The sequence below is a fragment of the Notothenia rossii genome, assembly GCF_949606895.1.
Source record: "Notothenia rossii genome assembly, chromosome: 7".
Taxonomy (NCBI): Eukaryota; Metazoa; Chordata; class Actinopteri; order Perciformes; family Nototheniidae; genus Notothenia; species Notothenia rossii.
Genome location: NC_136905.1, coordinates 38270981 through 38296610, shown reverse-complemented (window position 1 = coordinate 38296610; position 25630 = coordinate 38270981). Strand labels below are relative to the sequence as shown.

At 38.9% G+C, this 25630-nt stretch overlaps 2 protein-coding genes and 1 long non-coding RNA gene across 5 annotated transcripts in view; 1 reads left to right on the top strand and 2 right to left on the bottom strand.

The window, feature by feature from the left end:
- Positions 1-215: 215 nt before the first annotated feature.
- On the bottom strand, positions 216-16919 carry LOC307046688 (uncharacterized protein). Of its 2 annotated transcripts, XM_079693192.1 has the most exons (11): positions 15788-16919; positions 15498-15593; positions 14096-14211; positions 13474-13992; positions 12962-13328; positions 12533-12719; positions 12163-12424; positions 11839-12010; positions 11473-11621; positions 1748-1884; positions 216-859 (listed from the first exon to the last, which is right to left on the bottom strand). In XM_079693192.1, exons 9-11 carry the CDS (start codon positions 11473-11475, stop codon positions 433-435), a joined length of 567 nt encoding a protein of 188 aa, XP_079549318.1. In that variant the 5' UTR covers positions 11476-11621; positions 11839-12010; positions 12163-12424; positions 12533-12719; positions 12962-13328; positions 13474-13992; positions 14096-14211; positions 15498-15593; positions 15788-16919; the 3' UTR covers positions 216-432. The 2 variants fall into 2 exon arrangements, with proteins under 2 accessions (XP_079549318.1, XP_079549317.1); XM_079693191.1 differs by lacking the exons at positions 216-859; positions 1748-1884; positions 11473-11621; positions 11839-12010; positions 12163-12424 and having other exon boundaries at positions 13474-13659; positions 13767-13992.
- Positions 14967-25630, top strand: part of LOC307046687 (uncharacterized protein) — a 69310-nt gene continuing 58646 nt past the window's right edge. Inside the window, exon 1 of one of the 2 annotated variants that reach the window (XR_013810173.1) lies at positions 14967-15326. The gene's annotated coding sequence lies outside the window, so the exon portion shown is untranslated. Of the gene's footprint in view, positions 15327-22109; positions 22996-25630 lie in introns of those variants that run through there. The other variant, XR_013810174.1, reaches the window with a different exon arrangement.
- LOC307046689 lies at positions 17440-22015 on the bottom strand. Its single transcript, XR_013810176.1, has 3 exons — positions 21105-22015; positions 19391-19483; positions 17440-18379 (listed from the first exon to the last, which is right to left on the bottom strand). It is a non-coding gene; the product is annotated as an uncharacterized lncRNA (long non-coding RNA).

The window sequence follows — 25630 nt, the reverse complement described above, 5'->3', positions numbered from 1 at the left end:
CGAAATATTCAGGACACTCTCTGGTATTGCTAGAGATGCAAGTCACTCACCTTAGAGCACTGTCTTATGAGATACTTAGCTGAAAATGAGAAATCCGATTTTTGGAAAACCTAAAAACTCTTGTGAAAACACATTTACACATCTCGTCTATTTTTTGGGGCGTTTTAGATTTGGTATTACAAAAGTAGTGAAATAATTATATGAATTACACTATAGGCCTATATAGATGAAATTAAATGTTATTCATGTGTAAAATAGTTCCATCCCTCTGCTTTCACCACAGAAAAGTTACATCAGGACTGATTCATGACTTCATATTCCATACCAAGGTTCATGTGATGTGTACAAATACAAATTGAGCATTATAACTTTTTTTTTCAACCAACAATTTATGCTAACATAAGAAACTGTAAAATCTCAATATTTACAATATCAGAACTTTTTCAACCAACTATTCATTATAAATGTAAAGACAGGGGGAGCAGTGTCATGGTCTTTTTCTGTCTTCCAGGACAGGGGGTCTGTGTAGGTGATGGTGCATGGGCTGCTGGTGGCTGTGTCGGAGGGAGGTAGGTGTGATTGTCCCAGGTTGATGCTGGTGCCCGTGTGGGAGGTACGTCTGCTAGGCGAGACTTCTTTGCTGGATGGGTTGAACGTGATGGCTGTGATGGAGGCCTTTGTACCGAGGTGTATCTTAATCTTCTGGCAGATGGAGATGGAGGCCACTGTAGTGATGATGGTCCTCTGGTCCTTGGTGGTGATGGCTCTGGTGAAGGCTCTTGAGCCACGGTAGATCTTAACCTGGGGGCAGGGACAAATGGAGGTTCTTGTTGCTGCTAGGCCCAGGCAGCTGTGAAATCTGAAAAAAAATATAGGACAATAATTACTACTAAGTTTGTTAAAATAAAGTTCAAGTGGAATGTTTCTCAAGCACAAATAACAATGCACAACTCAAAATAAAATTCTCTCTCTCTCTGGAGGAGGAGGAGTAGAAGCGTGTGAGAGATAGGAAGAGAGACGTTGTTAGTATTTGGTGCTAGCTCGGAGCTAACGTAGATTAGAAGCTGTTTCAACAATAAGGAGAGGGAGAGCTCTCTCCTGTGGGACTGAGAGAGATAAGGTCAGCTCAGGGAGGTAAAGGACTATTAGATTGGAATCTTTAGTCTACGTTATCTCAGTGGGTCTCAGACGGTTTGGTCATCTTGGTAAACAACTATTTCCATATATGTAATATTAGTTGTATATAAAATTAGTTAATAAATCATTCCACTGTGTGCAATAGGTCAGTACAAAATAAAAAACACAGTTTGAAAGGGGAGTGATTTGTAAAATATGCATAAATAAAAAGAAAGAAGGCAGACTAGGTAAGATAAAGATAGGAGAGAGGAGTTGATCAAATATGTGTTATTGCTTGTGAGCATATTCTAATGGATTTTTGATGATTGAAATATATACTAGTAGCCCCCCTAGACTAGAGGATGTGAGGTCATCACAAATAAAACAGGTATACATGGATAGGATACTAGATAAGTGTGCACACTCATTATATACACACTACACATTTTTCTTGGATTTGTTAACAGTATAATCCCTAATATATTTGTAGAAAGGCAGGAAATGGAATTAAATCGAGAAAATGTTTCATTGCGGAGAACCCCCTGTTTTGTGTCCCCCCCACTTCTCAAACCAAAGTTACACCCTTACACTCACACAATGCAAGTACACTATATGTAATATTTACATTTACCTATCTTCAAATGGATCCTTGTTGCTGTATTCTTCTTCTTCAGAAGAGTAGAAGCCTCCAGGTTCTGATGCTGCTCCATCTCCACTGCTGCTAGTGTTACAAGTCCGCTGCGCAGAGCTGGTAATCAGATAATAAGCCTGTTGATCAGGAGAAAATAATGAAGCAGAGGGAAAGTTACTGCCGTTTGTGTGGTCGTTCTAGCCAGAATGTATTAAACAAATTAATAAATTCACTTACAAATGATATCTGTTTTCTCTATTTATCTAATAATTATTTGTATAACCGGTCTGGATTGACGCCAGATGTATCTCTGCATTGTGTTGAATGAAAACAACTTCCTTCTTGCCAACCAGGTTTATTATCTGTGCAAACAGAATATAGTGACAGCAGGAAATGGCTTCATCAGCTTTCTACCTCAATACTTCGCCTCAGTGAGGCCTGAAGCCAGGCCCGCCGCTCCGCATACGCAGAGCACGCAGAGCGCGTAGGGCCTCAAGTACCTGGCGTGGGCCCCCAAAATTAAGGTTAAAAAAATGTCATGATAGTTATTATATTATTACATTAAATAAATTATATAAATTAGTTATGAACAGGCCCACCGTTTTTTTTCTTAATTGTGTGCCTTTTATTACTCAATTTGGGCAAATTAGATGTGTTACCTTATCTATACACCCCCCCCTTCCTGAAATGGTACAGTCTTCATCGGAGATATGTGGTGTGGTGTGATGCGCCAGCGCCATCACGGGTGGTGGACACAGGTGGTGGAGCACCCTCCTGCCTGACGTTTTCCAAGTTAGACCTGATAATTGCTGGATTTTAACAGTGAAGAGAAGAAGAATGGCAAGTAAAAGGCCATATGAATCTGGCGCTGAGAAGAGAAAGGAAAAAAAACAGAGAGATGACGCTCGTTCATCCCTTGCTGGTAAGTTCGTGTTTTTGGTCTAATTGTTTTGCTAACCTGACTTTCAGTGATATTGCTGCTAGCTAACGTCAGCAACCTAATCTAGCGATCATGCCGCCACCAGCCGGAATATTTTGGAAAGGTTTAATCCGCCGGCGCACCCGGTCGCGGGTCCGAGTCAGCAGCAGCCGATGCTGTGTCGGAGGAGGAGGAGGTGGTGGAGGAGGGTGAAAGTGAGGCTCCTGCTGCCATGGCGGAGGAGCGCCACTGGCGCGAGGAGCGCTCCTCGCGCCAGTGGCGGCAAATACGGCGGCCCCCTTGCAGGGTTTATCCGCTCAACTCAGTGTCATTAGTTAGACAGGAGCAATGAACTGTCAGCGCATATAATTAATCATACCTTACAGAATACCACTGATATTCACGCGCTTTTTTTTTCATACGTGTAGCTATGATAAAGGACATGTTTTGGCGTGTTTTATTATTCACAGTTGGCTTGACAGTAATATAATATTTTGATATGCTATAAGTGACCAGACGTCCCCGATCAAAACAGGGAAATAATCCCCGAGGAGGGAAAAGAAAGGGTCAGCTATTTTTAAATAGAAGAAACAATATATGATTAGGTAGGGTTATATATACATATACAGTATATCCTACATAAACAATGTATGAATACATTAGATATCTATATATGTTAGGAACAGAGGTGGGTAGTAATGATAAATTGTACTTTTAAGAGTAATTTTAATGACTTTTTTTATTTTTACTTCAGTAATTGTTCTAAAATAACAATACTCTTACTTAAGTAAAATTGTTAGCTACTCAGCCCACCTCTGAGTATTATGTATGTATATATATTTATATATATATATATATATATATATATATATATATGTGTGTATATATATATATATATACATATATGTGTATATATATACATATATGTATATATATATACATATATGTATACATACATACATACATACATATATGTGTATATATATATATGTATATATATATACATATATGTATACATATACATGTATGTATGTGTATATATATATAATACTACTCTGAGTATTATATATATATATATATACATATATGTGTAGGCCTATATAATACTCAGAGGTGGGCTGAGTAGCTAACAATTTTACTCAAGTAAGAGTATATAATCATAAATAATAAATAAAAAAAAGTGTGCTACCTCAACGCACAATGGTTCATATTCCAAGTCTGTCAAGCAAAATCGCTAAGCTAAGAATAATTAAATATATATATATTGCAAAAAACTGACATATTCATGTTTGTTTATTTCACCTCTCCTTTTTCAAATATGTGTTCTTAAGTGCTGTCATGTACCACCTGGCATTCCTCTATCATACATTTGATAGTGTGTGACTTGCAGAAGCATTTTAGCTTGTAGAAGAGTGCCATATTCATAAAAAATGCTATTGATTTGTGCTATGGTAGCCCATCTCGACAACGTAGCATAACTCAACAGATAGGCTATAAATAGAATCCCGCCCATAATTTGAGAATTTACATACACAGGCTACTAGATAGCTATGAAATAATGAAGTGGTTCACTGATTAACAGCAGACTTAAGATGGTGCATATGATGATGTTTTGAGTGACTTTTTATTCTAATATGAGTAGTGTGACATGATATTTTTGTAATCAGAAAACCCTAATGTTTTGGTATTTTTATTTAGCTTTTGCTAATCACATTTTTTTTGTATTTCAAAAATATTCACAGGGTTTAGCAATGCTAAAATATGTTCAAGGACCAACGCGTAGCCAGGAGGAAGATTCAGATGATGAGCAACCATCCACAAGCAGTGCAAGCAGCCAACAACCCCAGCACCCTGAACAACTTCAGCAACTGTCCAACGTGTCTGAAAGCTCCAGCTCAGTACCATCCACAAGTTCAGGTACACAACACACAACTGTCACCTCAGAAGGTGTTCTATCCACACCCATCACCCATCTTCAAGCAGATGACGAAGAGATGAATGTGGCATCTCCAACAGACCCCGCCCTTTGGCCCAAAAATATTTCAGACACAGACAGGGTAGAGATAATAAGAAGAGGACCATTCAAAGTTCCAGCAGATTTCTCTTTTCCAAAGGGCCCAGATGGAAGGGCATTTCACACAAACCTCCAATTTAAATCCCTTCCCAATAGAGAAAAAATGAAAAGAAGCTGGCTTGTCTACTCCCCAAAGACCAATGCTGTGTTCTGTTTTGCATGCAAGCTGTTTGGGTCAAAAACCATAAAGCTGACACAAACAGGCTATGGCGACTGGTCTAACATCAACATTCGCTTGAGGGGCCATGAAGGTAGCCCAGACCATACCAAGTGCATGTTAAAATGGAAGGAACTGGATATGCGTCTGAGGAAGAATTTAGCCATAGACCAGCAGGAGCTGGCCTTAATGGAGGCAGAGAAGAAAAGATGGCAAGATGTCATGAAACGGCTGTTTTCAATAACTCTGTCTCTAGCCACCAGAAATTTGGCTTTTAGGGGCTCTTCTCAAACTCTTTATGAAAAAGACAGTGGGAATTTTTTGAAAGAGGTGGAGCTGCTGGCTGAATTTGATTCAGTTACAGAAAGACATGTAGCCAAAATTAAAGATGAGGCTTCCAGAACGCACTATCTTGGACAACAGACTCAAAACGAAATAATAGAGATTGTCTCCTCCCAAACAGTTCGAACCATTGTGAAAAAAATCCAGGAAGTCAAATATTATGCCATCATCCTTGACTGCACCCCGGACATCAGCCACAAGGAACAGATGTCCCTGGTGGTCCGCATTGTTGAATTGGTACCCAAGCCAGACATCAAGGAGTACTTCCTTGGGTTTTTGAATGTGGTCGAAACGACAGGTCTCAATCTGTCAAATGTTGTTCTGGAAAAGTTGAGGGAACTTGGCATTTCCTTCGATGATTGCAGAGGACAGTCCTACGATAATGGAGCCAATATGAAGGGAAAGAGGCAAGGAGTGCAGGCCAGACTGCTACAACTGAATTCAAGGGCAGCGTTTGTCCCTTGTGCTGCACATACAATGAATCTGGTCATATCAGATGCTGCGAAGTCATCTACGGATGCAATTGGCTATTTTGGATACCTTCAGAGGCTGTTTTGTTTTTTCTCAGCAGCCATACAGCGGTGGGACATCTTACTCAAACATGTGAAGTTGACACTGAAATCATGGAGTGATGTCAGATGGGAAAGTAGGCTGCAGAGTGTCATAGCTGTACGAAGTCAAGTAAAAGAAGTCCGAGAAGCTCTCTTGGAAGCAAGACAAGCTGTCACTGAACCTATTGCAAGGTCAGAGGCTCAAAGCCTGGCAGAAGAGGTTGGCTCATTCAGATTTCTGATCTGCACCATTGTTTGGGCTGAAGTTCTTTCAGTCACCAACCAAGTGAACAAGCTGCTGCAGTCATCATCAATGCAGCTTGATGTTGCAGCCAGACTCATTGAGACTGCAAATGCCTCCCTGACAAAGTACAGGCAGTCTGGGTTTTCAGAGGCCATAGCAACTGCCAAGGAGCTGTGTGAGGCTCTAAACATTGACCCTGAGCTCAAACAGAAGAGGTTGAGAAGCACAAAAAGGCAGTTTGGCTATGAAGCTTCAGACGAGCCCTTCAGTGATGCAGAGAAGAGGCTTGAAGTTGAATTTTTCAACCGAGTTGTAGACTCCGCTCTGATGGCGCTGCAGGAGCGGTTCGAGACCCTGAGCCAGGTGAGAGACACATTTGGACTGTTACTTGATTTTCAGAAAGTACAAGGGATATCCAAGGAGGACCTGCACAAACACTGTATCAATGTGGAGAAAACTCTCACAGATAAAGGTGAAGCTGATGTTGATGGACTGGAGATGATGCAGGAGATAATCAACCTCCCTCAACTGCCACCACAGACAACTGCCATGGAGATGCTGACCTTTCTGCATGACAGTAACCTGCAAGAAGTGTATCCAAATCTTTGGATTGCTCTAAGAATTTCTTTGACCCTTCCAGTTACAGTTGCCTCAGCTGAGCGCAGTTTTTCCAAACTGAAACTCATTAAAACCTATCTACGGTCAACAATGGGACAAGAACGCCTAAGTGGCCTTGCTGTCATTAGCATCAATGCTGACGTGGCACATGGTGTGTCTTATGATGACTTGATCAGTGATTTTGCTGCCAGGAAAAGTCGCCGTGCACCTTTGTAAAACCTCCTGCAGGAGCGGTTCGAGACCCTGAGCCAGGTGAGAGACACATTTGGACTGTTACTCGAATTTTCAAAAAGTACAAGGGATATCCAAGGAGGACCTGCACAAACATTGTATCGATGTGGAGAAAACTCTCACAGATAAAGGTGAAGCTGATGTTGATGACTTGATTAGTGATTTTGCTGCCAGGAAAAGTCGCCGTGCACCTTTTGTAAAGCCTCCTGCAGCTGTGGAGAATTTAGTATTTGCACACTATAAATATTTTGATCAGGACAATACTGCACTTTAAGTTAGTTTTTGGGTGTGTGAAAAATAGTTGCATGTGTGTTTGTTTCTTTTTATGATGCTGGCTTTCTTTTATACGTTATTTATGTGCATAATTACTTTCGTTCATCTTTTTAGCCTGCAGTTGTTATTATATTATATTGTAATGCTGCTGTTAAGAAAGTTTTGTATATATTACTTATATTTATATTACTTTGTATATATTTATACTGATGGTTCTGCTGTTGTAGCTGTAACTTATTTTTGTATTTGACATTTTGTTTATATGTTTATATTTCATGTCAATTTTAAAATAAAAGGCGAATGTTTGAGTGGGAACTTAGTAGATTTTGTGTGTGTTTGGCGGGGGGGGGGGGCCTCCCTGACTATTTATGCTTAGGGCCACCAAAAGCTTAGCAGCGGCCCTGCCTGAAGCTAACTGAGAATGTAATCATACATTTAGCAAATCAAAATAACCGTATGACATATTTGTCTCTAAACAAAAATGGACATAAATCCACATGCCATATGACTTTCATGAAGAATTAAAGCCTTTTTCATTTACAGTATATAATACAGTGATAACAGATAACACTCACAACCCGGTTGACTGTACTCACTTTAAAGAGCTTACGAAATCAAGGACAACACTGTTCTTATTAGGATAATATATACTATTATTAATGGGAAATCATTTGTCATTAATGACAATATGCCCGCTGTATTTATAAATCGTGATTTATTACAACTTTCCATGCTCGTTTCCGATGTTACACGACCGCTCTGGACCAAACAGCTTTCGCCGGTTAGTGACGTCCCGCACGTCACGAGTAGAACACTTTTTGAATAATACACTAACTATATGGCTGATGTCGGACTCTGGCTCGGATATTTCGACAGCATCGAGTGACAGTGAGTCGTCAATAGACTGAGTGCACTTTCAAGAAGAGGAGGATTTTATTGAAGAGGATGCCGGTGTGGTGGAATCAGATCATGCGGGCGAGTCTAACGTGGTGGAACCATACCAGTTTGAGCCACAGTATTCAAGTAGCGGTAGAGATACAGACGGGAGCGAAAATGGGGACGATGATCCTGGATTTGGCGGAGATCCGGTGCGGCAACAGAACACAGACTGGTATACATTTGACTTTAATTCATAGAGATTCTCAATAAATAGTAAATAAATAATAATAAATAGCAGGCACACTTGGCTCAGGCAACAGAACACAGACTGGTATACATGTGATTATAATTCATAGAGATGTTCATATATAGTAAATAAATAATAATACATAGCAGGCACATTGGCTCAGGCAACAGAACACAGACTGGTATACATTTGATTATAATTCATAGAGATGTTCATATATAGTAAATAAATAGTAATACATAGCAGGCACATTGGCTCAGGCAACAGAACACAGACTGGTATACATTTGATTATAATTCATAGAGATGTTCATATATAGTAAATAAATAATAATACATAGCAGGCACATTGGCTCAGGCAACAGAACACAGACTGGTATACATTTGATTATAATTCATAGAGATGTTCATATATAGTAAATAAATAATAATACATAGCAGGCACATTGGCTCAGGCAACAGAACACAGACTGGTATACATTTGATTATAATTCATAGAGATGTTCATATATAGTAGATAAATAATACATATCAGGCACATTGGCTCAGGCAACAGAACACAGACTGGTATACATTTGATTATAATTCATAGAGATGTTCATATATAGTAAATAAATAATAATAATACATCGCAGCTATATAAGTACAGTCCATTTACCATTTACTGGTATACATTTGATTATAATTCATAGACACTTGGCTCAGGTAACTGCATCACACTCTGCTAGGCTTAGAACTCACCACAGAAGTAGGTCTCCTCCTAAAAATGCAATTATTTCTCAACTATTTTTTGTACATTTAGGTGTACATGTGAAAAATGTACAATCATGGAAACAATTGAAGAGTGCCAATGCTGCCAAGAAAAGGATGTCATGGTGGCCAAAATGGAGGAATTCAATGAATATGAGGGAGATGGTGCAAACATAACCTGCGTAATAGATCACCCAGGATTCCAATCAAATTGTCTGGATGTTTGGGTGTTGCAGACAGCCTACCATCATTATTCAAAGAGGGACAGACAACAAGCAGGTGATCAGCCACGTAATGAGTAAGTTACTTGTGTTCACAAATTTGTAGAGCTCAGAAATTTGATGTATTTTTGGGAAGTCGTTTTTTTGGGGTTATTATTTTTGGGTCACTCTGGCAAAGTTACAGAATAAATAGATAAATAAGCAAATAAGGTTGAAGTGATTACCATTGACATTTATGATCTTGTATTTTACAGAATGTATCGCTATGTGGCATACCGCCAGCTAGTGAGATTTTGCTGGGGAATACTTAGTAAGAACCACAGAATCCCACTGCCATCATGTGCAATTAAAAAGATCTAGGCGACGTTTCCATCTGACATCTACACGTCGTTCAAGTATCCAGCACTTGATTAGAGTCAATAACAAAACTGATTGTCAGTTCAGTCATTAAATCTGCTTCTAAACAGCGCAACAGCCTCTCTCCTGTCTGGTTTTTCCCATCGACTGCTGAGTGGATCTGGGACATCGAAAGGTTCCTCATCGACATTGTTTTCGCACAAGCGTAGAGTCTCGGTCAAGAGTTCGGTAACATACTCTGCAAAAACTATGTTTTATAATCAAGAATTATATACTATATTTTAGGGATGCACCGAATATTCGGCTGCCGAAAATTATCGGCCGAAAATGGTTAAAAAGGCCCTTTCGGCGTTTTAGCACCGAAAAAATATCTGCGAATGTCAGAGAACAGGGTTACGTTGGTAAGCTAACGTGTTGTTGTGATGACGTAATCAAAACGCGGCGACAAGCACGGCGCGCGACCATGCTCGCGGCTGGCTCACAGCCAACATGTCTGCCGCTTGGAGATATTTAAAAATATCAGAGAAAGAGGCGCGGATTGCGATTTGTAAAACGTGTTCAGCTGACATTTCTCGAGGGGGTGTAACTGCAAAGACTTTCATCACTTCGGGATTACTCCACCGCTTGAAATCAAAACACCCGGACAAATATGCGGAGTAAGATCAAATCACAAGCACTGACAGCGAGAGACTGTTCAGCGCTGCCTCTCATGTGCTTGATGAGAAGAGGAACAGACTTATGGCTGATAAAGCAGAGAAGCTACTGTTCATTAAAAAGAACCTCCCACTTTTCCTTAATAAGTAGACAAGGCTGGCTTATCATAAGCTTATCTAGTTCTACATGTCTACTCTATACCCACTTTCCTGAACAATTTTCATTGTGAGTTATAATTCACCATCTCAGGTTATCATTAGTGGGAAATGACAGCAGCACAGTGTTCAATATATTGTACTTTCGGTATCTAAATGATACAATTTTGTTTACATTGCTCATGAGGACAGACCACCTTATTTGCAGATTCTTGAAATTGTAATTTAATTTGTAATTGATTGTGGATTTTGTATCCAGTTTTCACTTTATTTATCTTTATACAATGTTTACTACTTTGCTTATGAGGACAGACAGCCTTATTTACAGATTCTTGAAATGTAATTGTAATTTAATTTGTAAATAGTTACATTCATGTGGATTTATCCAGTTTGCACATTTGTATGCATGCACTTATAGGTGCATTTGTTGTTGTTGAAGGCCTGGCTGTTACAGTCTTTATTTACACTGTTTTGTTGTAGGCCTACTGGTCTAGATGTTTATGCAGTTTTAAAGCACCTTGGCTTTGTTCTGAATGCACTTTGTTGTAGTTATCCTACAGAGAAAAGAAAATGCACTTGACTTGGAATTAATGTACTGTATGCATTCAAAAGTGCTGAATAAATGTTTTATGGACCCATAATAGTGATTATTATTTAATTTAAGTTTTGCCAGAATCAGGTAGCTGAACAACATTGGTAAAAATGTATACATTATATATATATATATATATATATATATATATATATATATATAGATTTCTATTAATCATTTTCGGCCTTTCGGCATTCGGCTAACCGTTTCCTATTTTCGGTATCGGTTTCGGCCAAGAATTTCCCATTCGGTGCACCCCTACAATATTTTCTAGTCCCCCAATTATGCATAGCATGCCCTGAGGCACTTTGCATAATTAATCATTGTAGTTGAAACTGTACACTACATTCTCAAATAGCTCAATTTTCAATATTTACACAATAATGAGAGATTGAATGTTTTTCGTTAATTTGGTAAAACGGTATAATTAATGTTATTATTCTCTCACTTTCACTTTCTTACCATATGTAGCTGCTGTATTCACACATCTAACTACATGACCACCTTTCTTTGCTTTGGGGAATTTCACAATGTATTGGAGTTGTCCTGTACTGGTTTTGGCATGCTTCCTGCCAGAGTTCTCATTGTAGTGCAGTGCTGCTAGGATCAACCTACAAAATAAATACATTTATTGTATAGAGAGAGATAGAGAGAGAGAGATTTCATAGGGATTTTAGCATTTGCAGGCCATTTACATGCACACAAACCCATAGATCTCACTTCAGGAGAGGGGAAACCCCCAAAAAAGAAGAACTTGGCAAATAGATAAATAAGCAAATAAAGTTGAAGTCTCTAGTATTTTCTGATGAGATTCATATTATACTTTACCTGCAATATATGCCAGTGTACGAGTATGCATACATCTTTGGGGCAAACTGGTTGACTATACTATGGTATACTTCCACCCCGTAGGTTTGCTGTGAAGGTGACATCTTCTTGACATCTCTGACAAAAGCATTCTGGCTGACAACTTTATTCAGCTTTAGTGCTGGCACTGAATCTGAAAATACACAATCAAAAAAGGATATAGGATATACGATAATAGAAAAAATATTAGTTCTTCACTGCATATCATTTTTCTTTACTGAAGACACAAAAACATTCCAACACAACATTTGATGAGTGTTCCATTGTCGTAGAAAATATTATTACCTGCTTTGAGCCATTTTTTCTTGCGGTTCTGAGCTGCAGGCAGCCGACCATGGGCACATTTCTCGAACACTCTGCCATGTTTGGTGTGAATGTTTATAATGTGGTTGTTGAGGGACAGCCATTTTTCAGCAATCATTTCTCCATTTCCATCCGGAGTTGATACGGCACACCAATACAAATGGTTCAGAATGGATTGTATTCATTCCCCAATATCGGTACATTGCTTGTCCTTTGCAAGCTTTACCAGTTTTTTTTTTTAGGTCTATAAAATAGAAAGTTCAGTATTTTTTTTTTTTTTTTTTTTTTTTTTTTTTTTTTTTTTTTAAATTGGAGAATTTTAATTCTACTATAGTTAAAAAAATTAACCTACTTTTTGCAAGGTGCCAAACGTCGAACCGATGGTCCACATGTTCTTGGTTTTCCTTCAGCCATTTGTTGATCTGTGTGTGTCTGTCTGTCACAATTGTCTTCATGACGAGGTTTTCACTCTCCAAGAACTGGACACATCGCACAAGCCCCTCTTTTTCCATGTGGACACTTGAAGGGACTTCATTACTCTGGAAATACATTCAGAACACACATAATATTTTATAAAGATGGCTATCATAGAGCATTTGATTTTCAGCGGTCATATTTGTGAACATGGTTAATGCTTTGAGCTTGAAATGCATCGGCCAAAAAAAAACACTCCTGAAATTATATTGTCTTGGGTTCGATAGAAAATATTCTCAGCTGTGTTTGGCTATAAAGTATTTGGAGGAGGCTATTCATAACATAGGATACATTCACTAATACTGACCTGCACTAATTGAACATCCAACACCTTGTTTATTGTGAGGTCTTGTATGGTATAGGATCCATACTTGGCACAGTGACCAGGGCTATCACAGCGTCAATCCCCTCCTAACACCAGTTCTTTGTGTTTGTTTGTCTCCTTCAGTTTCTGCACAATGTTGTTCCGATTCTTGGTCCAGACTGTCTTGATTGTAGGTTGAAGGAATTTCTTCTGATGATTCAGAAATGTCCTTGTTGTGATGGTGTAGCAGTTGATGGACTTCAGTACCCTCAGCACTTTTGTTGGTGATGTACCCGCAAAAAGAATTCCTGCTGACAACAGCAGATTTCCAGCAGGAGTTTTATCAATTAAAGGTTGATTCTGCCATGACCTGTGAGAAAAATATATTCATTCAATTTTTCTATCATATTATACAACCCGTATGAGTATCTCATGAATAGGACCACCTGTCAATCATGGCCACAAATATCCTTCTCGAATACATATTTCGCATGGTCATCATTTAAAAATATTACCTTTGAAAACCACAATGTTTGCAGTTTTGATCGATTTCCACAAATGTGCCCATTGTTCTCCGAAGGCGACCTGGCGAGTTTTCTTTACACATCGGACAATGGGTGAATAGTAACATCAGGGAAGACATGAACACAAGCAGAAGCTTACTCCTAAGAGGATCATTGTCGTCCTGGTTGTCACTGTCCCTGTGAAATGGACAAAGAGTAAAATGATCAAGTCTGCAATAAATGGCTGGATCCGACCCTGCATAATGATAATGTAGCAACATTTAAAAAACATGACAAGACAATACTCATCAGTTGACGAATCAGATTCCACGTCTGATGGGCTATAAAGATGATCATTTTGATTATCCTCTTCATGTTGGCTATTGTCGGCCTCAAGCTCTTTTTCCTCATCAATTATGTCCCTTTCAGGGAGGTTTAGCTGCAGGTTGCACTGAATCCCAGCATCCACAGTACTTGTGTCATCATGTGTTTGTGTCCCAACAGTACACCCAGTTGGTTTGACTTCAATTCCTGAAAATATTATATATAATATTATATAATGATATATATACGCATGTTACATGTATGTGTATTTGTGTCTTACATATCAATATTTAAATATTATGATACTGACCTTTGGAACAACCAACATGGATGAACTTGCTGTCCAGCTGACCTGAAACGTGGTCGTGCCTGCATGGACTTATGGTGTATTCGTGGAGGGGGGTCCGTTTGCACATTAATTTCATTCTGAAATGTACAAAACACAGCACAACTTTACAAATACATTTTTGAAACTAGCTTGAAATTGTATTGAAAGTGTTACAGGCTTGGCCTGTCACTTCAAGAGTAGCAGCCGCAAGGGGTTGTGGGTTTTGGAGTCTGTGTGTGTGTAAAATGTGATGGCCAAGGCGAAGTGCGAAGGTATGAAGAGAAATACGAAAGCATGGGCGGACTGGGACACAAATTCAGCCCGGGACGTTCAGAGGCACCGGCCCACGCGAGCGGACCACCCTTGTAGCCTACAGATAAATTATACATCCATGCTAATATACTGTTATGGCTAGATTCCCCAGAGTCAAGCCATAACTGCAGCTGTCTCACTTTCCTCAGGGTCAACAGCATAAAAAGAACATCAGCAATCAATTAAATTACCAATATTATATCAATATAAAAATTCGGAAAGGAACTGCTTGTCTAATTGAATCCTATAAAATAAATGCAATAGTGAATTGGCCACAAATGTCTGTCCTTATTATTTAATATTATTATTTTAAATGATAATATTATATAATTTAACTTGGAATATCATGAGCATATGACTATCCTAATACATCTAACTTTATGCACAATATAATAGTCTGGCCAGCCCTGCAGCCCGTTCTATGTTCTGATTGGCTCTCTAGGTTGGCATTCTAGCTTCTAACTGGCTGTCCAGGTTGTCAATCACAGCCGTGGGCAAATTATGCTCGTCGTAACATTGCTAAACTTTTTCATGACGGTTTTCTCAGGGAGCTTGTCTGATGAGTGGACCTCTGACGCAGGCTTCGCCCTCTCCCGGCCCAGCCCCTTCAGTTAATGTATTAGCCTACTTTCAAAAACATAAGATTGACAACCTATCAATAGCCCCGTAGCCTGTATTCTATCTATATGGCGCTGGTCTGTAGGCCTATCCAATACAGTGTCAATGTAACTGATTACTGTGAAGAACGTGAATACACGGAGGTTCTTCCCACGGCACCCGAAGCCACGTTTTCATGCTTTTTCCCCTCGAAATGTCTGGGCAGCTGGTCACCGACTGACAACGAGCCAAGTCAGAAACCCGAAACTACGGTTTTACTACGGAGATACCGTTAATAAATAAGGTAACACAAGTTTATACATAATATAATATCTAATAACATTCATAATACAACATGTGGTTGAATTTATTGAGAGAGCAATGCTATAAAATCGAACAATTAAATATGTGAATTCTGTACATACAAGTGATGAAGATACAAATTGTATTTTTACAGTCCGTTCTGTATACTTACTGGTGTAGACACAGCTTCCTCCCCAGTGTGGATGTCCAATAGATTGTCGCTGTCCTCAGTTCTGTCAGTGGCTTCATTGAACAAAGTTTCCAATACCTATGTAATCATATTGACATTTTTCATAATTTGAAGCGGTTTTAGGCCTATGAGGTATACTTTTACTATAAATGCTGTGGGCAAAGTGCATGCAATCATATATGGCATCATGACTTCATCAACTCATAAATGTGTGAGATTTGACATGTCATTTTGATTCAGGCTTTATGCTTAAAGCAAGTAGCGCGGCTTACCTTCGCTCTCTCCCTTTTGGCGAATGCATTTCGCCGTCTCTTTAGTGGAGGACTCTGCATCGGGGGACGTGTAGGAATCGGCGTGGTGGCTTGTGCTGGCATTTGGGGTCTTGGCAGTATTGTTGGAACAGCATCTTTGTTCAGTTTGAAATTATTTTTTAATCCAATTTCCTTAGCGAGCATTGTAGACTGGTCAAAACACGATCTTTCAAAGTGCTGCCCACAAATTGTAGGTTTCATCGACCCCGGGTTACCTGGACCAGCAAAGTCCGCCCTCGTACGACGCACTTGTTTTGTCCATATACGCGACATTTGATAATTTTTTGGCCACAAAAACATCCCATAGTCAGATTTGGAGACGGCCCCAAATCCCCATACCACACATCGCTTGCAGATTATTCTTCGCGTTTTGTTGTTGTGCATCCTTTGTTTTAATATTTGCCGCTTCAAGGCATTTAAACAATGGTGACTCAGCTGTGTTCTGCTCAGCTGTGTTCTACTCATGACGTCACCGCCGGAAATTACCGAAGTTGTTGTTTCCAGAGCTACGAACGATCGTTACTAACTGACAACATTTGTATGCTGTTATAATCGTGATTTATTAAAACATACATCAATAATAAAAAAAACAAATGGCACATTTCACAATACAAATGCAGCCTCTATCATATACTAAGCCCACTAACAGGTGCTAAAAGCATTTCGTAAGCTCTTTAACATGGCTATGTTGTACAGGCACAATATTAGCATAGCATTAGCGCTTTAGCATTTAAATAATATGAACAATTATGACCTCAGACCAGCATTTCACATATTTATACAAACAGAATAAACTTGATATGTAAGCCAAACTAGTGCACGGGAGTCATACACATGGTAAGTCGAGCGCTATGTTATTCAGGGAGCAACAGCCTGTGCTAAAGAAGCTAGCGGACGCCATTAGCCACACGCTAGTGGCGTAGCTCACAGAATGACATTAAACTACACATAAAACAGTTTCAAACACACTTCTTAGATCGAAATATGACTGTATACACACTGCTAACCCGTTGAACAGGAGAAATAAATGAAGCAGAGGGAAAGTTGCTGCCATGTGTCTGGTCGTTCTATAATCGTTCTTCTTCTTCTTCTCTCGGTTTTTGGGCGGATTGCAAACAACTTTAAGGTGCATACCGCCCCCTACTGTACAAGAGTGTGTATCATCATATCATCCTATCACCACTTGTGGAATTATACCACTGTGTTTACGGTGTTTTAAATTATTCCAATCAATCCATTTTCGCTCAAATACTTAAGAATGGCCTTCCCGATAGCTCTTACCCCCTCACCTTCTGTTCCCAGTATCCCCATCAGGCTCCACTCACTCAAAATAATAACTCATTGGATGAACTCAATTCAATTGTGGGCAGGATTTCCATCCAATAAATATTCGTAGCCCCAACTGAAACTAAAAACATCCATTTAATAAAATTGAATTGAGTTAGTCCAACTCATTTTTATCAAATAAAGCTGAAATAAAATTATTACGTTAAGTAAATTAAATGAATTTACATTTGTCCAACTCAAACTAATATAATTAATTGGTAAATAAATAATGTAAAAATATAATTATTTTTCACTTTCTCCCCCATTAAGACACTCATGAGACAAAACCTAGTTGAGATATTTTTATTGAAAATTCTCAGATAACAATTACACCTTGAGGTGGATAGCCAATCCTCACTTTACTTGTGTAAACAGTGTCAAAGTTCTCTGTCAGAGTTATTTGTCTGTCTGCATTTCTTTTTTTATAAAACATATCAATAAACAGACTGAGCAGGAGATAAAAGCAACTCAGAAAAATAATAATAATGCCAATCATGGATGAGGAAGGTGACAGTAATCCTCAATTCAACATCAATATTTATATACACATCTCAATATTAACTCTACTTGAATACACAGAGCAAGATGTAAAAATATTTTTTTTAAAAAACATTTTTAAAGTGGTCCAAATAGCACTCCCGTAACAGTGCCGAAACTGGTGAAAAAGGAACACCCAGCTATTCTAGATCTCCCAGAGCCATAAACAACAAAGACACTATAAAAAGGTGGATGCTTTGCACTGCTCTCCAAACAGGGAATATCATTGGGTGGTTTTGATATATAAAAGAGCGCACTGCACAAACCCTACAGTATATTTGGTAATTGAATAAGTGTAGTGTAGCCATTTGCTTTGAACCTACAATTACAAAAAAAGCTAAATATTTGTTAAGGAAACTTGACAATACACTTGTTCAACTCTTATGCACACAGCTTGATTTTCAGCTGCTGTATTTTTGCATTCAGCTTGTGCCCATCCAAGTTCATTACGACCTTCTGTAGAAACTCAAAGGTGTACTTCAGGTTGTCCGAGAAGCTGAGATCAAGGGCATAAATGATCCCCAAGAGCATGATGAGTCCCACAATGACACTGCCTACGTTTTCCATGACTTTAATGCCTTCGATAACAATTCCCACCTCCTCTGGCCCCCCATCCCCGTTTCTTCGGATCGTGTAAATCCCCATGACTGTGTTGGAAATGTCCCTCTCTGCATCGTCAGCGGCGGAGGCCTGAAAACAACACAAACACGTATGTTAAGTAAAAAGCTGAACCCCACAAACAGAAAACTGTGTATGAAATATAAATAAGCATTCTTAAACCATCAACTGAAGTTTAGAGAAGCAGATTTGCTTCTGTCTGGCTCGCCTAATTGACCAATACTGCTTTAAACTGAGATAAGGACCTCCAACCTTATCAACATACAGAGCCTGAAATACAGAAATAAATAGTTGTACAAAAATGTAGAAATAAATTAAATCTAATAAAGATAGTTATCCATGTATGTCCTGTTTGCTTATCAACTTTTACTTATTTATTCTTACATTTACCTATTTATTTCTATATTTATTATTTTATTCATGTATTTATTTCAGAATCTATTTATTATTTTATTTATTTACTCCTGTAATAATTTAAACATTTATTTCTGTTTTTATTTATCCATTCACCTACTTATTTTTATATGTATTTCAATATTTATTTATTCGAGAATCTATTTATTTCAGCATGTATTTATTCATTTCTGTATTAATTGATACGTTTATTTATTGCTATATTTATTTATTTATGCATTTACCTACTTATTTCTACATTTATTTATTCTTAAATGTATTTATTTCAGCATTTATTTATTATTTATCCCTGAATTAATGTATACATTTATTTATTCATTAATATCCATATGTATTTATTTATTTCCTTATTTATTCCTGTATTTATTTTTTCATTTATTTATTGATAATAATAATAATAATAATTTTTATTTTTATAGCGCCTTTCAAGAGACCCAAGGACCTTTACAATGGGAGAACAAAACAACAAAATAATAATAGTCACAAGGATACACAGGTTAGATACCTAAGTAATACACACAAGCGAGAGGTTGACATTATAGACATCTAGCCTTGGGTATGAATGGTGGTGTGCCATAGGATGTTCTCATTATAAATACATGCCATGGTATTAATAAGTTAGGGTAACACTGTTCAACGCTACATGGGAAAAATATTGTATACACTTACCAGATACTCCTTGAAGAACGAGTCTGGATCTTCATTTAGGTATATTACAAGGCTTCTCAGGATGCACTCCCTCCTGGTGTTGATGTTGTCACACTAAAGCAGGGTCGACAAATCAGGACAGAATTTAGTTAATGTGGGTGCGACAGAGCGGTTGTCTGAAGACCAGAAAGGTCGTATCAGTCGAAATGTCCCTAAGCAGGACATGGTATCTGACGAAAAATGCATTTGTACTAACCAAATCTGTGATTGCAAGGAGTTCCTTAATCTTTTCCCCTTTCACTCCTCCTTTGCTGATGAAGATTTGTAGCAGCTTGTCGGAAAATACTATATTATTACAGTATTTATGCTAGGTGTTTATGCTGTTAAATTGAGCATATAGTTCCACTGTAATTGCCTAAGAACATACCACATCTCTGTAGTAATGGCACCGTTTGAATTGGATCAGGTCAGTTTTTGTTTGTGTTGAACAGTTTCAGAGAAATAGCGTAACTGTAACCATAGTAACTCAATCTCACTCGTGCCTGTGTTCGCACAGCGCCAGAGGAGAGGGGGAGACGCGGTGCTGAGACCCCGCTGAGTGAACAGTGAAGGAATAAATTACAATATAATAGATTGGTGTAGATTTCCCACTTTCTCCCTGATGATCTCAATAACTCGCTAAATGTTTCACTAGTCGCTTTTTAGAAATAAAGTCGCTAAGAGGGTCTGAAAAGCTAGTAAGTCCAGCGAGAAAGCAAGCAGTGTGCGTGTGCTTCAGTGGGTAGAGTGGGTCTGCCGTAACTTTAAAGTAATTTGGAGGGGGGCTCTGCCGCAGCACGTTAAACCGTGTGCGACCGTTATTCACATTTTCACAGAACAGAAGACACACTTACTGGAGCCCGCTGCACTGTAGGCCAACGCTGTAAATACTTCTGTATAAATTAGCTCCTGTCTCTTTAGCTTTATTACAAGTTGACGGGAGTTCTGCGTTAGCTTTAGCATTAGCCATTGTGTTGGGTGTGGAGACGATATAAGGGGGCTGCGGGAGAATAACCCAAATTTAACAAATTCAAAGTGATGACTGTTTTTCTAAAGGTTTACCTCAAGTACAAGCAAAAACTATGTAGCATTAAAACTACTCTGAGAAGTCAAATGGAATCAAATAAGTAACTTAGGCCTACGTTTCTGCACAATTGTGGGTGCCTGCTTGTGAGTGAGGTTACCCATAAAAGACTCAGCACATATATTATCTCATTATTTAGATTACATATTTGGCAGTAAAAAAAAGACCAGTGCCTAAATTCAACTGAACTCCTACAGTCCTCCTCTGCCTGCCTGCACTAAGGCCAGGAGAGATGGACAGACCTGAGCATTATGATAGAAAATGGCGGCGCTTACCTCATGCACTTTAATTACTCTTTGCATTTTTTTGCTTGGATATAAACTCAATTTTGGTGTACTGTGTTCAATGAAAATAACATTAAATCTAATATAATACAATCCACTGATCTCCATTATCCAGCAGGTATTCAATGCTACCCACATGTAGCAAGCTAGCTTCTAGCTGCCAGTTATCTGGCTAGCCATAGCTAGCTTGCCGTTTACAAGTAAAAACGGAGCAAAATATAAAACGGTGGTTTCAAATATTCTTGTCGATATTACGAAAAGGCATTACTTGGAAACAGGATACGTTCTAAACTACTAGAGACTACTAAAAAACTACTAAAATACTTACCAAAGAATAGACTTTCCCCAGTCAGTTTCCACAGTCAGTGTCAGAGAAAAGGCGGCAAAAGACAGAACGGATGTTGCGCATGCGCAAAGGGGATGTGCAAAGGGGCGGTCCCCAGATGAAAACAATTCATTTTGAGTTGATCTGTCCTAAATACATTTAATAAGTGAATTGATTAAAGTAATTTGTGTTACACTAATGAACTATAGGCTACTTAGGTTTATTTCTTAATTAAAAATATTTAATAAAGCGAACATTTCTATATTGTGTCAAGTCTAAGAAGGGCTTGAATCGTTTTTATGAGTGCTCCTTTCCCTGCCTCTCTGATCCTGTCTCTTAGTTTTTCCCTCTCTGTTTTGTTCATGTTGCAGTGTAATATGATATGTTCCACATTTTCTTTAACTCCACAGTTCCTACACTTGTCACTGTTACTTACTGTTACTTTTCCCAATGACATAGAGTAACATTCAATGCTGTGTGATCCAGTCTGAGTCTAGCTATCATGATTTCCTCCATTCCGTTTCTTTCTTTATAAATATTAATTCTGATTGTCTTTTGAACTGCCTTTCTGGTCTTTCTCCCACCTTTTATGCCAGATTTCCATCCCTTTTTTCTTAATTAGTGCTTACTTCTCCTTTTCCAAGTTGAACTGGTAATGTTATTTCCTTTTGTAGTGCACGTTTTGCTCATTTGTCACACTCGTTCCCTTTCACCCCCTCATGTGCAGGCACCCAGCAGAACTGCAGATCTATGCCGCCTCTGTGAAGACTTAACAAGCTATGATTAAGTTCTATGAGTAATTCTTCTCTGACAGTTGTTGTTGACTGTATGCTTTTTAAAATGGATAATGAATCTGTGCATATCACCACCCTATCTGGTCTGACCTCTTCAACCCACTGCAATCCTATTATTACAGCCAGCATTTCTGCTATACTGATAATTGATCAGACGTTCTTTTGGAAATCGATATTTTAAAGTCTGGGATATATATACCAACTCCAACACACTCTTCCTTGTTCTTAGAACCATCTGTGTATATTTTGAGGTATTTGTGATCATTATTGACTTAATTGAAAAAAAAGTGTGCAGTAGATAATAAGGACACGTCTTTTTTCTAAGAGGTTGATGTTTGGAAGCGGCACACATTACTGCAACTAATAACTGGTACTTATTAACATGTCTAAGATCAGGTAATGGCTGCCTCAGAGGCCAAAGCTGGTTGTGTGAACAACTTGTTTTTCATCCAAATAAATGTGCTCTGGAGTTAAAATATACAGATTGATCTGAAGAAATTGACTGTTTTACTTTTATTGGTGTACCTTTCAGTTGTGTAGGAGCCACATATGAAGCCATTTCTGTGTTTGTTACGATACATGTTTTTTGAGTCACTATAGGTGGTGGGCGTGTCATTGGATTTGTGTGGTGACGTTTGTGCTTATATCCGGTTGCTTTTACCTGCGCACTTGGTTATAGATGGGGGGGGTGAGCTAGAGAAGGACCATTTTTGTTGACCGCACGCACGCACGCATGCATGCATGCCCGCACGCACGCACGCATATGGAATATTGCATTTTTGCTTTGCAAATAAAAGGTCAAAAGCATACTGTGTTGGAAAGACTGAGTTTGTGCGCGTCCACAGTTTTTTTTGTCTTGTTTAGTCCCTAGCGGCACTTTGTTTAAGATTACTGCCGCAATATTAAGTCAACAAAAAAGACTTGTACCACAGCGTGGAACTACGGAGATTCCTTGGATCGATCTGTGACGCTGTGGAATTAAAAGGAAACATTGAAACGCCGTGTTCGCCGCTGTATTGGAGAGCGGCTTAAGGAAACTTCAGCGTACTGCCGGGAGGATAAAGACTGACGGACGATCCACACAGCAGCAGGAGCGAGCGGTATGTAACTTCTTCATTCATGCTGTGTACATTTTTGTTAGAACACAGTGTGAATAAGTTACTGCTGCGTGTCCATTGGGGACTGACTTGTTGCTTGCGTGTGTTGGTTTGTGCCGCTAGAGGTTGTGTGGATTGGAGCATTTGTTGTTCATTCATTAAAACATTAAAAGGATATGTCAATAAGTGGATCAAATTCAGATTTCAATGTGGCAAAAATGTATGAACAAAAGAAGAGAGTCGATACTCACTTCCAAGGCTTTGGCAAATAAAATGGAAAAGCTTCAAAAGGAACGTCAATCAACGGTTCACAAAATGAAAAGTGTGATTAAAACAATGAAGGATCTCATGCAAAGGGATGACAACGCCTCACAAATACAAACTCAACTTGCACATTTAATTCAACTGGTTAAAGAAACCACCCTGTTACACAAGTCTGTAATTCCTCTTCTTCCTGCAGACGAACAGGAAAATCAAAATGTATGGTTTGCTAAGACAATGAAATACAACAATGGATTTATCGACGATGTCAAGCAATGGCTTTCTGAAACTGGGAGACAACCGAGCAGCACCATTGCACATGTTTCCTCAATTGAGATATCTGATGAACACCAACAAAGTATGTCTCATGTTTCAAAACAATCTGGGAAAAATGTTGAAACTTCTGAAGCACAAGAGGAAATAAAACCAAGCGACAGTGTTTCAAACATAGGAAGCATTGGGTCTTGCAAGCGGAGCTCTGGTGGAACCAGGTCCAGTGTTTCAACTACATCATCATGCATCAAAGCTGAGGCTGACATGGCCGCTCTCATGGCATGACAAATGTTATTAAAAGACAAGCATGCATTGGATGAACAAGAGGAAGAGCTCAGGAAAAATAAGGAACAGCTCAGGAAACAGAGGGAGCAACTGGAAATGGAAGTTGAAATAGCCGCATCAAGGGCTAAAATGAATGTGCTAAGACGCTCTGGAAGGTCTCGTGCTGCAAGTAATACATCTGTGAGTCCCGATGGCATGCATTCTTATTCTGAAAGGGGACGAAAGGAAGCCACACTCAGTGCTGGAGCAAAAACATTTGTGCCTGACACAAACAGGCCTACAGGTGGCCAGTCTGACTTACAGCTTTCGCACAGAGAACATGAAGTAGAATATGGACATCTGCAACATCAAGCCACAAGAAGCTCAGAGGCCAATATACATCAAAGTTCAACACAATCACATCCAGAGTTAAAGCACCAAAGCAATCACCCAGTAGCACTGGCACCAAGCAGCAGTGCTCAGAATCCTTTAATTAATGTTTTGGAAAGACAAAATGAAATAACATCCATGTTGGTTCAGCAACAGTCTCTTTCTTTTCTGCCGAAAAGAGAAATCCAGATTTTTGATGGCTCTCCATTTCAATATCAAGCATTCATAAGAGCTTTTGAGCACAGCATTGAGGAGAAGACTCACAACCCTAAAGTCTGCCTGTATTTTCTCGAACAGTACACCAGGTGGGAGCCTTTGGAGCTTGTCAGAAGCTGTCAGCATATGGCCCATGACAGAGGATATGCCAAAGCAAAGGCTTTGCAACAGGAGCATTTTGGTAATGCACAGAAAATTGTTTCAGCTTACATGGAAAAGGCTCTTTCATGGCAGCCAATAAGAGTAGAAGATGTGCGAGCTCTGCAAGCTTACGGTCTCTTTCTGAGAGGATGCTGCAACGTCATGGAAGAGTTTGAATACATGTGTGAGTTGAACATGCCTAGCAATATGCTAGCCATCATAAAAAAGTTGCCCTACAAATATAGGGACAAATGGAGAACTCTGGCCTATGACTTACAGAAAAGGCAGGGCCGTAGAGCTACATTCATGGATATTGTTAACTTTGTTGAAAGACAGGTGGATATTGTGAGCGATCCACTGTTTGGAGATATACAGGATACTCCACCAGCAGGCAGGGGCGCCGCCAGGGATTTTGGGCCCCATGAAAAGATATCACATTGGGCCCCACTACCAGGCCCAGGCCACGCCAACCAAGCACAATGCTGTAACCACACCTCCAGAACCCAACCGACTCATTTATACTTTAAATAACTCTACCTGTACAGGCTTGCATCTATCTAGTAGTCCAATACTAACTACACAATATTTACTGACACTGAGCGGTGAAAATATAACACTGTGCAGACGTGCAAAATTCTGCTGCAGTAGAATTCACTATTTTATATAACACTAACATTCCTGACAATAGACCTCAATAGTCATCTTTTATGGTGTACATGCCTTTTTAATAACGTTTTTGAATGGAACATTCAAAAATCAAAATAAATATAACTTAAATATACATGACCTCTTACATTAAAATAAAGTGAACATTAACACCAATATTATCATTTATAAAATGCTATAATAACATAAGCAGCAGATTTTTAATTAAATATACATACCAACTACAAAATAAGTGGGTATTAAAGTGTAAACGGACAACAAAACGGAAATGGAAATGAAAAGGCCTGATGGTGGTGCTAAATCAGAGCCTATTACCTGTTCTCAGTCTTTTTCTCATCATTCATCTTCTGTGTAGTGATCCAATATCGTTACCATAGCCTTGCCCTTTAAAGAGCATCTTGCAGGTTTTTTTTTTTCTACATTTATG

What these genes read in the sequence shown, in the direction of transcription:
- LOC307046688 (XM_079693191.1), bottom strand. Translation starts at nt 15,816, where the DNA reads ATGCATTCGCCAAAAGGGAGAGAGCGAAG. An exon ending in CCAAAAGGGAGAGAGCGAAG is followed by an intron (nt 15,594 to 15,787) that starts GTAAGCCGCGCT and finishes ATGATTACATAG; the next exon opens with GTATTGGAAACTTTGTTCAA. An exon ending in TCTGATTCGTCAACTGATGA is followed by an intron (nt 13,660 to 13,766) that starts GTATTGTCTTGT and finishes TCCATTTCACAG; the next exon opens with GGACAGTGACAACCAGGACG.